This window comes from Podarcis cretensis, assembly GCF_951804945.1.
Source record: "Podarcis cretensis genome assembly, chromosome: 2".
NCBI lineage: Eukaryota > Metazoa > Chordata > Lepidosauria > Squamata > Lacertidae > Podarcis > Podarcis cretensis.
Window position 1 is genome coordinate 113,858,630 of NC_137171.1, and position 11,051 is coordinate 113,869,680.

General features: G+C 43.1%; 1 protein-coding gene and 1 long non-coding RNA gene across 2 annotated transcripts in view; one reads left to right on the top strand and one right to left on the bottom strand.

The window, feature by feature from the left end:
- LOC307209176 overlaps positions 1–11,051 on the bottom strand; it is a 139,247-nt gene that overhangs the window by 28,383 nt on the left and 99,813 nt on the right. The window lies entirely within an intron of this gene.
- On the top strand, positions 3,015–8,767 carry GLOD5 (glyoxalase domain containing 5). The gene is made up of 4 exons (XM_079964166.1): positions 3,015–3,412; positions 6,305–6,457; positions 7,151–7,306; positions 8,147–8,767. The coding sequence occupies exons 1-4, from the start codon at positions 3,341–3,343 to the stop codon at positions 8,276–8,278; spliced, it is 513 nt and encodes a 170-aa protein (XP_079820292.1). The 5' UTR covers positions 3,015–3,340; the 3' UTR covers positions 8,279–8,767.

Here is an 11,051-nt window from a genome sequence, read left to right on the forward strand (position 1 = left end):
TCTGGGCCTGGTATGCAAAAAAATTGCCTTACGCTTTGCCTCGGCTGTCCTTAAGTAGAGATGGGAAGGTCTGGAAAAAAACCCAGAAAATTGGGGAAAAAACAGGTTTCCCCCCGTTTCCCCCCAAAGCTGTTTTTTAGAAGTCCATGAGAAAAATGACAAAGAGGAAGAGGAAGAAGAAATGGAAAATGATAGCAGTAGTTCAGAAAATAAACTGCATGTATATGTTGTGTCTTCTGTTTTTTTTTTTTGTTGTTTTTTTTAAAGCATGACTACTCAAAGGGTAGACCTTCTATGGAGCTTAAATATTGAAGGGGACCTTAAATTTATTTGCTGTTGGTGCTAAGAGGCAAATCTGATTATTATTTATGTTGATGGTTTCTTGCTTTTTTGTTGTTGCTTTTCAGGGTGTAATAAACGTAAATCTGCCCTTATTCCCTTATGGGCGACACAAGAGCCCTCATAGAGTCCTTTGCAGGTTCTCCCTCAGTCGGAGAAAATAACAGAGGCCGACTTCCGGGTTGGCGCCATCACCGAATGGCGGACTCCCTCCGAGCTCCGGAGGGAGCCTGCTGGGCAGGGGTTGGGTCCCGCTGCGCCGGCGACGCGGGGACCCTCAAAAACCATGGGCGGTGATGCCCATGGACTTGGTGACTCGGCGGGCACCGTTTGCGCCCCCCGACCTGCGAAGGAGCCTTTTTAAAGGCTGCGGAGCGGGTGACGGGGTGTGTGTGTGGTGCTATGAGTCCACTGCTTCCCCTGCCTAGCGAAGCCGCATGCCATTCGACGGAGAGCACCGACTTCTTAATTTGAAAATTTGGATTAAAAAGAACAACCCGTGAGTAAATTTATCGGACTTAAAAGGAAAAATTTGCTTTACGAATTCGGAGCGAGCGGGGGAGGTGCAAAAAGGAAGTCCGCCCCCCCCCCCCGTTGTAGATGTTTTAACGCAAGGATTTGACAATTAAGATCGAGAGAAGAATCTGTTTATTTGAAAAAAGTTATTAATTTCACGAAGGGAAATTACAAGTAATTGTGCTGGAGGAGAAGAGTGGTTTGTGAGAACTAAAGTGTAACCCCCCGGGAACCGGGAGCGATCCGTTATGAGAGACTGGTGAAGAGATATAGAAATTTTGACAGCTGTCAAAGTAGCTGTCAAAGTGGGAGAATAAAAGAGAACTTTGTTACGATGACTTTGCCGGTTAGATTTGTTACAATTTGGATATAAATTACTGAAAATAAGGGCAACAAGTTAATTTGACTTTTGGGTGTGATCTGGAAGGAAACTAAGTTACCATAATCCCTCTAGAGGGAGTTCTGGGACATTGCAAGAATGGCAGCAAGTGGAAAAATACTCATGGAATTGAACAGGACTTTTTATCTCCTGGGAAAGCTGCAAAAACGAAGTATTATTTTGTCTACAGAGGTCTCTACACTAAAGGAGACAATGGATTTATCTATTGAAGAAAGGAAGGGACTTGACGTAAGTTTGTGTTCCTGAACAAATAAAGCCTCTGTAGAGGAACTAGAAGTTTTTGAATTAGAAGGTTTTTGCAGCGGAACAGGAAAAGAAACCTGAGGAATAAAAACTGGACCAAGCTCGAAGTTGGAACATTTGGGACATCCAGACTTTAAAAGGATCAAGAAACAGAATTTGAGTTATACTCCTAAATATAGAGGTCTGGATGGAAGAAGAATGATCTTTTCTGAGAGTTTCTCTAAGATTGGGCCTTCTGAAATTAAAGACTACCAAAAAGACGGCAAAGTGGAATCGAGAGAGATTTAGACATGGACGTGGGATCTCCAGGCCGGCAGTAGACAGATGGATGGATTTTGGGGATAGAAACCGGGAAAGGGGGGAGATTTGGAACCCAAAGGCTGTAAAATTATATCTTTTTATTTTTTCTTGTTTTACTTTGTGTGACAAAAAAAAAGGGGGAATTCGTGGAAGGGAACTGGGGTCGATCTTAGGGAAGTACAAAAAATATAAAGAGAAATGGCTATACAAGATAAACTAAATTTGAATAATGGGCTAATTATAATTATAATAAGGTTTTAAAATTTGGGGTAAGAATTTGTGGAACTAATCTAATGGAAATGGAATACAAGGGGGGGAGGAGTCCTGGAAAGATGTTAATGAAAGTAAGGTTTAAAATGTAAATTTTATCTTTCTCTTTTTTCTTTTTTATTCTGGATTTTTTGGAAATTTTAATAAATATCATTAAAAAAAAAAAAGAAAATAACAGAGGCCAACCAGAGAATATTGAGAAGCAAAGCAGCTAGTAAGCCTGATCTTTACTGAACTGTTGCAACAGTGCGTCCCCTTCACACCCAGGAGGAGAAGGACCCAGAACAAGGGTGTGTCCGCCCTTATATAGACATTTTAAATTGCCCGCCTTGGAGCCCAAGACCACCCCTAGAAACATCATACCTACATCACAGAAGAGGCGGTCTACAACAGAAATCTGAGTGCGTTGTTTACCTCCTGTCTGGCAGGTTACCTCTTAATTCCTACTTGATTGGATACCCTGGGGAGCCTGGCCAGTCTTTTGTAATGACAAATACTTAGTTCCTGAGCCAGGTCACAGGCTCACCCTATTCATACACAGACATACCCTTAAGACAGGATTTGTGAACAAAATGACAATGGGGAGGCTCCCCCACATCCTCCCTCCTTGCAGAGAAAACATTTGGTCAGTTGGGGAGTGAAAATGGTTTTCAGGGCTATTTTCCTGTGCTGCTTCAGACACGTGGTTTATATATTTATGTACGTGTTTGCTTGGTACATTTATGAACATTTATTTTATATATATATATATATATAACCTTAATTTTTTTATTTCAAGGGAAAGGCGGGTGGTTACCTGTTTTATTGCAAGCATACACTGTATTTCACGCAATTTGTAAAACTACTCCACACTGAACTTGTTTTCAACATTTCCAAAATTTCCATTTTTTCCGGAAAAAAAATGGGGGGGGGGGATATCCCCCCCACCATGGCTTCAAAATTCCTGGAAATTTTACATCTCTAGCCATGCCCAGAAGCGTTTCAAAAAACCAAGGAGCTTTTTCAGGCGACCGCATATCTTGACGCATTCCTGAAACAGCTCTCGCACATGGCTTGCCAAAAGCACTCCCTTTCCGATCTCTAAATACAAGAAGCACCCAGTTTCCTTGACGGAGGCCCAGCTGAAAGTTGTCTCCCAAGCCCTGGTGCGTTGGCAAATCATTTACTTGGTGGGAGAGGCGAGAATGACTTTTCCAGCGTGTGACCCAGGGAGGGCGTCCTTCGCTTGCTAAATCTGCCAAACCGGTTCGAACTCCACCTTCAGACCAGGAAATGTTGAGCTGGACGAGTCTCCGCTTCCTTCGCCCACAACTGCTGTGCAGAATTTCCTCCTTACCTGCCCAGGTACTTTCTGACTCCCCACCGTCCTGACTTTTCAGTTGTGGGGTGGGGGCAGTTATTCCTATGATGGGAAGTCTGAACATGGACTCTTAGAATACAGTGGTAGCTCGGGTGAAGAACTTAATTCGTTCTGGAGGTCCATTCTTAACCTGAAACTGCTGTGGGGTGCCTCTGGGTTCTGTCCTCTCCCCCATGCTTTTCAACATCTACCGTATTTTTCGTCCCATAGGACGCTCCATCCCATAGGACGCACCTAGTTTTTTGGGAGGGGAAAATAAAGGAATTTTTTTCCCCTTTATTTCCCCCCCCCAAAAAAAAAGCCAGGTCGGGGAAACCGAACCAGGTCGAGGAACAGCGGGATGGCGGGGCGCTGCGCCTCCCTGCTGTCCCCCGAGCTTGTGGGGCTGGCTCTGCTTCAGTGTGCCCTGCCCGCCGGGCGGAAGGCTGCTATCCGCAGCGTGGGGAGCCCTGCGGGGAACTCCTGCAGGGCTCCCCACGCTGCGGATGTCTGCCCGGCGCGAGGGGCGCTCTTCTTCAGGGCGCTCCTCGCGCCGGGCAGCAGGCTGCCATCAGCCTGCCTAGGCTGCGGATGTGTTCCCGAAGCGGCGGGCGCTCTGCTTTAAGCGCGCCCGGCGCTCCGGGAAGCAGGCTGCTATCCGCAGCCTAGACAGCCCTGCAGGAACTCCCGCAGGGCTGCCTAGGCTGCGGATGTCTTCCTGAAGCCTGGAGAGCTCTCCAAGCTTCAGCGAAAGCCTGCATTCGCCCCATAGGACGCACCCAGATTTCCCCTTCATTTCTGGAGGGGAAAAAGTGCGTCCTATAGGGCGAAAAATACGGTACATGCAGCTGCTGGGAGAGATCATCAGGGGGTTTGGACTGGGTGTCCATCAATATGCAGATGATACCCAGCTCTACCTCGCTTTCAAATCGGAACCAGTGAAGGCGGTGAAGGTCGTGTGTGAGTGCCTGGAGGCGGTTGGAGGATGGATGGCGGCTAATGGATTGTGGCTGAATCCTGACAAGACAGAAGTACTGTTTTTGGGGGACAGGAGGCGGGCTGGTGTGGGGGACTCCCTGGTCCTGAATGGGGTAACTGCCCCTGAAGGACCAGGTGTGCAGCCTGGGAGTCATTCTGGACTCACAGCTGTCCATGGAGGTGCAGGTCAATTCTGTGTCCAGGGCAGCTGTTTACCAGCTCCATCTGGTACGCAGGCTGAGACCCTACCTGCCCGCGGACCGTCTTGCCAGAGTGGTGCATGCTCTGGTTATCTCCTGCTTGGACTACTGCAATGCGCTCTACATGGGGCTACCTTTGAAGGTGACCCGGAAACTACAACTAATCCAGAACGCGGCAGCTAGACTGGTGACTGGGAGCGGCCGCCGAAACCATATAACACCGGTCTTGAAAGATCTACATTGGCTCCCAGTACGTTTCCGAGCACAATTCAAAGTGTTGGTGCTGACCTTTAAAGCCCTAAACGGCTTCGGTCCAGTATATCTGACGGAGCGTCTCCACCCCCATCGTTCTACCCGGACACTGAGGTCCAGCACCGAGGGCCTTCTGGCAGTTCCCTCACTGCGAGAAGCAAAGCTACAGGGGACTAGGCAGAGGGCCTTCTCGGTAGTGGTACCCACCCTGTGGAACACCCTCCTACCAGATGTCAAAGAGAACAACAACTACCTGACTTTTAGAAGACATCTGAAGGCTGTTTAGGGAAGCTTTTAATATTTGATGTATTACAGTATTTTAATATTTTTTTGGAAGCCGTCCAGAGTGGCTGGGGTAGCCCAACCAGATGGGCGAGGTATAAATAATAAATTATTATTATTATGAAACTGTTCTTAACCTGAAGCACTGCTTTAGCTAATGGAGCCTCCTGCTGCCGCCGCGCGATTTCTGTTCTCATCCTGAAGAAAAGTTCTTAACCTGAGGTACTATTTCTGGGTTAGCAGAGTCTGTAACCTCAAGCGTCTGTAACCCGAGGTACCACTGTAATCGTAATAATTCTATTATTTATACCCTGTCTATCCGGCTGGGTTGCCCCGGGGGAAGGGTTGCATTGGCAGCTTTTGACTGGAGCAACATGAAAGCCCAGCAAATGCTGTTCTCCATCGAAACAGAAAGCCAAAAATGTGGCAAGCAAATGTGTGTGCAAGGGGAGGCGGCGTCCTTGCCCCCGAGCTTGGGACCTTGCAATGCCAGATTTAGGGTGTTACAAGTGGTTCTGCTGCACAGGGCAGCAGGGTGGATTTGATTTAGATCAAATCGATTTATATCACGATTTAAATCACTAGTTAGTAAGACTTGATTTAAATCCCTTCATGTTGGCGAGCAGAGGAAGGTTTCCTTTTTGGAATAATAAAATCATTTTTTTGCAGAAAGGTTCAACCTTTATTTTGTTATTCCAAAAAAGGAAACTTTCCCCCGCTTGTCAATATTAAAAGAATGCCAGGAAGGTTGAACCTTTCAGTATTATTCCAAAAAGGAAATCTTCCTCTGTTTGTCAATACAGTGGTACCTCAGGTTACAGACGCTTCAGGTTACATATGCTTTAGGTTACAGACTCCGCTAACTCAGAAATAGTACCTCGGGTTAAGAACTTTGCTTCAGGATGAGAACAGAAATTGCACAGCGGCAGCAGGAGGCCCCATTAGCTAAAGTGGTGCTTCAGGTTAAGAAAGGACCTCTGGAACAAATTAAGTACTTAACCCGAGGTACCACTGTATTAAGACGATGCCAGCAAGGCTGAACCTTTCTGTAAAAAGGGATTTTATTATTCCAAATAGGAAACTTTCCTCCGCTTGTCTGAGTCTTTCTGTAAAAAGTGATTTAAATCAAGTCTTACTGATAAATCTCCTGCGCTGGGTCGTTGCAATTCTCCTTGTGCTTTGCAGGTTCCTCGGGAAATGTCCTGGGAGCAAAGCAGCAAGGCGGCCCCGCCGGGCCTGATCCACCGGCTGGACCACCTGGTGATGACGGTGAGGAGCATTGAGGACACAGCCGCCTTCTACTCCCGGGTCCTCGGCATGGAAGTCGTCTCCTTCAAGGTGCTGGGAACGGCGACCCCTTTATCACCTCCAAGACGGTGTTATTTATTTTACAGTATGGTCCATTGAGGATCACTTTCATTTTAGGGATCAACAGTCACGTCAGAGAGTAAAACACATGCTCAAATTGCAGTTTTTAAAAAGTCTGGGATGGATTAATCCGTTTTGCTTTTTTATATTTTTTTTCAAAAAATTTATTGCTTTTCAGAATATTATAAACAAACAAACATAAACCATAGCCTTATTGAAAATTACACTTATTAACTTTGTTAAGTGACTTCCTCGCTTCCCCTTGGTTGAATTTCATTGCATGTCCTTTTAACGGTTTCCCAAATCCCAATTCTTATGAAATTTAACTTAAACATTAGCATCCTTAAATCTTCACCTTATGGAATTGAACATATTAATTCATCACTTAACATGAATAAAATCCTAAGCCAATTAAGTATCTGCAAGCTATTTTCAATTAACTTAACAACTTTAACTAGATAATCATTAAATTTATTCCATTCTTCCTGATACTCCTCCTCCTTCTGGTCGCGGACGTTTTGCTTTTTTTTTAAAAAAATGGGAAAGCGTGCCTCAGTTTTGGAACAGAATTCTGGAATGGGTATATCTCTACCATGATCAAAGGCTGTATTTGCTTCCCTTGTCTCCCTCCTCATCATTCCAGGCTACGTTTTGCCTTCACAGGGAAACCGTCAAGCTCTGCATTTTGGCCAGCAGAAGTTCAACCTCCATGAGGTGGGGAAGGAATTCGAACCCAAAGCCCACCGGCCGACCCCTGGCTCTTTGGACCTCTGCCTCGTCACAGAGATGCCTCTGGAACAGCTGGTGGAACACCTGAAGGTCAGGCAGGGGCTACAACCAGGGGGGATAAAAAAAGCAATGGGTTTTTTTAATTAAAAAAAACCCTATTTTTAAAATTTTAAATTGGCTTTTTTATTTAAATTGTTTTTTAAAATTTAAGTCGGATTTTTAAAATTTAAGTCGGATTTTTAAAATTTAAATCAGATTTTTTTAATTAGATTTTTTTAATTTATATCGGGTTTTTAAAATTTAAATTGGATTTTTTAAATTTAAATTTTTTTAAAAAAAGAAAATGCTTTTGGAGGAAAAATCTTTCCAAAGATAGTTTTCTATTTCAGTTACATTATAGTCCAAAGGCTATTCATCAGGAAATAAGGATTTGTTTAAAGTTTTTCATTTGTGCTAAAACTCAGTCTAAGTAGTTTTTGTGTGTGGAAAAAAATGGTTTAACCACATCAGTTAACAAACATGGATAGATATGCTATCATGTTATTGTTTAAGTTACATTAATTGTTTCGCTGTTAAAGTAATGATTATGTTTCTCCTTCCAATAAAGTACAGCAGAAAAATAATAATATTTTTAAAATTGTTATTTTATTTTTAACAATGAGTGGCCAGATGGGCAGGGTAAAGATAAATTATTATTATTATTCTTATTAGTTGAATCTTACTTTTAGGTCCTGGTGTTTCTCGTGTGTGTTTTTAAACTTTTTTTTAGGTGTTATTTTATTTTTAACAATGAACACAGAATAGTGGGAATTGGCATTGCAGGAGCAATGTAACGTTGCAAAATGCTTTTGATGGAATTTTAGATTTTTTCATTCATTTCATTTCATTCATTTTCATTTCCTTCATTTCCTCCCCTGTTGCTTTTTTTAGGTATGTGGGGTCAGCATTGAAGAAGGCCCAGTGGCCAGAACTGGGGCGCTTGGCCCAATAAAATCCATTTATTTCCGAGACCCGGACCATAATCTGCTGGAAGTCTGCAACTACGGTGGGAGTGACTTGTGAAATTTCCAATTTCCAGAGAGAAATCATGGAAAGTGACACTAAATGACTGTTTGTTGTTGTTTAGTCGTTTAGTCGTGTCCGACTCTTTGTGACCCCATGGACCAGAACACGCCAGGCACTCCTGTCTTCCACTGCCTCCCGCGGTTTGGTCAGACTCATGCTGGTAGCTTCGAGAACACTGTCCAACCATCTCGTCCTCTGTCGTTCCCTTCTCTTTGTGCCCTCCATCTTTCCCAGCATCAGGGTCTTTTCCAACGAGTCTTCTCTTCTCATGAGGTGGCCAAAGTATTGGAACCTGAGCTTCAGGATCTGTCCTTCCAGTGAGCGCTCAGGGCTGATTTCCTTCAGAATGGAGAGGTTTGATCTTCTTGCAGTCCATGGGACTCTCAAGAGTCTCCTCCAGCACCATAATTCAAAAGCATCAATTCTTCAGCGATCAGCCTTCTTTATGGTCCAGCTCTCACTTCCATACATCACTACTGGGAAAACCATAGCTTTAACTATACTGACCTTTGTTGGCAAAGTGATGTCTCTGCTTTTTAAGATGTTGTCTAGGTTTGTCATTGTTTTTCTCCCAAGAAGCAGGCGTCTCTTAATTTCGTGACTGCTGTCACCATCTGCAGTGATCATGGAGCCCAAGAAAGTAAAATCTCTCACTGCCTCCATTTCTTCCCCTTCTATTTGCCAGGAGGTGATGGGCCCAGTGGCCATGATCTTAGGTTTTTTGACATTGAGCTTCAGACCATATTTTGCGCTCTCCTCTTTCACCCTCCTTAAGAGGTTCTTTAATTCCTCCTCACTTTCTGCCATCAAGGTTGTGTTATCTGTATGCCTTGCTGTGGCAAAGGGGCTTGAATATCTCAGAGAAGCTATGAGCTATGCCATGCAGGGCCACCCAAAATGGACAGGTCATAGTGGAGAGTTTTGACCAAACGTGATCCACCTGGAGCAGGAACCGGCAAGCCACTCCAGTGTCCCTGCCAAGAAAACTCCATGGACAAATGACTGTTTAGGGAAGCTTTTAGAATTATTGTATTTTAGTCTTTTGTTGGAAGCTGCCCAGATGAGTAGGGTATAAATAAATTATAATTATAATTATAATAATTATAATTATTATTAAAAATGTATAACTTGTTAGAATGGGAAACAACGGATGAAAAGGTACAGTGTATTATGATAAAGTGGGCAAAAGATGTGGGACATAATATTCAAATGACAGATTTGGAAAGATTATGGAAAAACGATCTAAAATTGACGGCCTGGCCTGACTTAAAAAGAATTGGAAAAAATGGAGGGAAATTGGGGGATTTTGGAAATTCCACATTTGGGAGTTGGGCTGTGATATTTTTTATTTTATGTGATTGCAAAAAATAATTTAAAAATAGTTTAAAGGAAGAATTAAAAGGACAATAGGAATTCACATTCATGGCCTGGACCTGAGTTAAAGAGAACTATATGAAAACAATGGCTATGTGGTATTGAAAACTGGTTAGATTGGCAAAAAATATGTATAAAGCGAGGGAAAATCAGTGTTGGAAATGTAAAGAGGAAGAAGGGACTTTCATTATATGTGGTGGCAATGCAAAATTATGGGAGGGGGAAAATGGGGAAATGATATATAACGGATTGGAAAAAAATGTTTTTTCATAAGCTTGCATTGCCACCACATCTGATAAAAGTACTTTCTACAAATTCTTATATTCTTTTGGGAGATCCGTTCCAAAACCAAGGCACACTTTCCCATAGAAAGTAATGCAAAATGGATTAATCTGTACTAGACTTTTAAAAACGACCCCTAATACAGTAATTTAACATGAATTTTACTATCTAATGAGACCATGGATTCATAAAATGAAAGCAATAATCAATGTACTGTACTATAAAATAAATAAGACAGTATTGTAAATGATAAAAATTAAAATTATTATTTTTTCTTACCTGTACTGATGATAGTCATTGTTTGGAAGGGGGGCTTTTATCCATTTCCGCAGTCACACAATCAATCAATCAATCAATCAGTAGCTGAACTGGGTTCCACACAGTCACAAAAACAAATTAACCGAAAAAGCATCAAAAACAAAAACACAAAATAAATAGCAAAGACAAAAGGGCCAAACTTAATCCGCTCCAGAAGTCTGTTTGACTTCCGAAATGTTCAAAAACCAAGGCGCAGCTTCTGAGTGGTGCAAGCGCCCCGGAAACAATAGCCGACAGCCGCATCAGATGTTCGGCTTCTGAAAAATGTTTGAAAACTGGAACACTTATATCCGGGTTTTCTGCGTTTGGGAACCAAGGCGTTTGAGAACCAAGGTACCACTGTAGATCGCGATCTACTGGTTGGACATGCCTGCTATATGGTAATTTATGGACAAAATATGTATTTTATCAAAGCAATTGTCGAACTGAAATTCAATTAAGAAGCATATTAATAGTGAAATGCAATTAAGAAGAAGTATATTGATAGTGGAATAATTATGAAGCTCTAACTTAAAATGAGGACGCGGGTGGTGCTGTGGTGTAAACCACTGAGCCTAGGGCTTGCTGATCAGAAGGTTGGTGGTTCGAATCCCTGTGACAGGGTGAGCTCCCGTTGCTTGGTCCCTGCTCCTGCCAACCTAGCAGTTCGAAAGCATGTCAAAGTGCAAGTAGATAAATAGGTACCACTCCGATGGGATGGTAAATGGCATTTCTGTGTGCTGCTCTGGCTTCACCAGAAGTGGCTTGGTCATGCTGGCCACATGACCCGGAAAAACTGTCTGCGGACAAACATTGG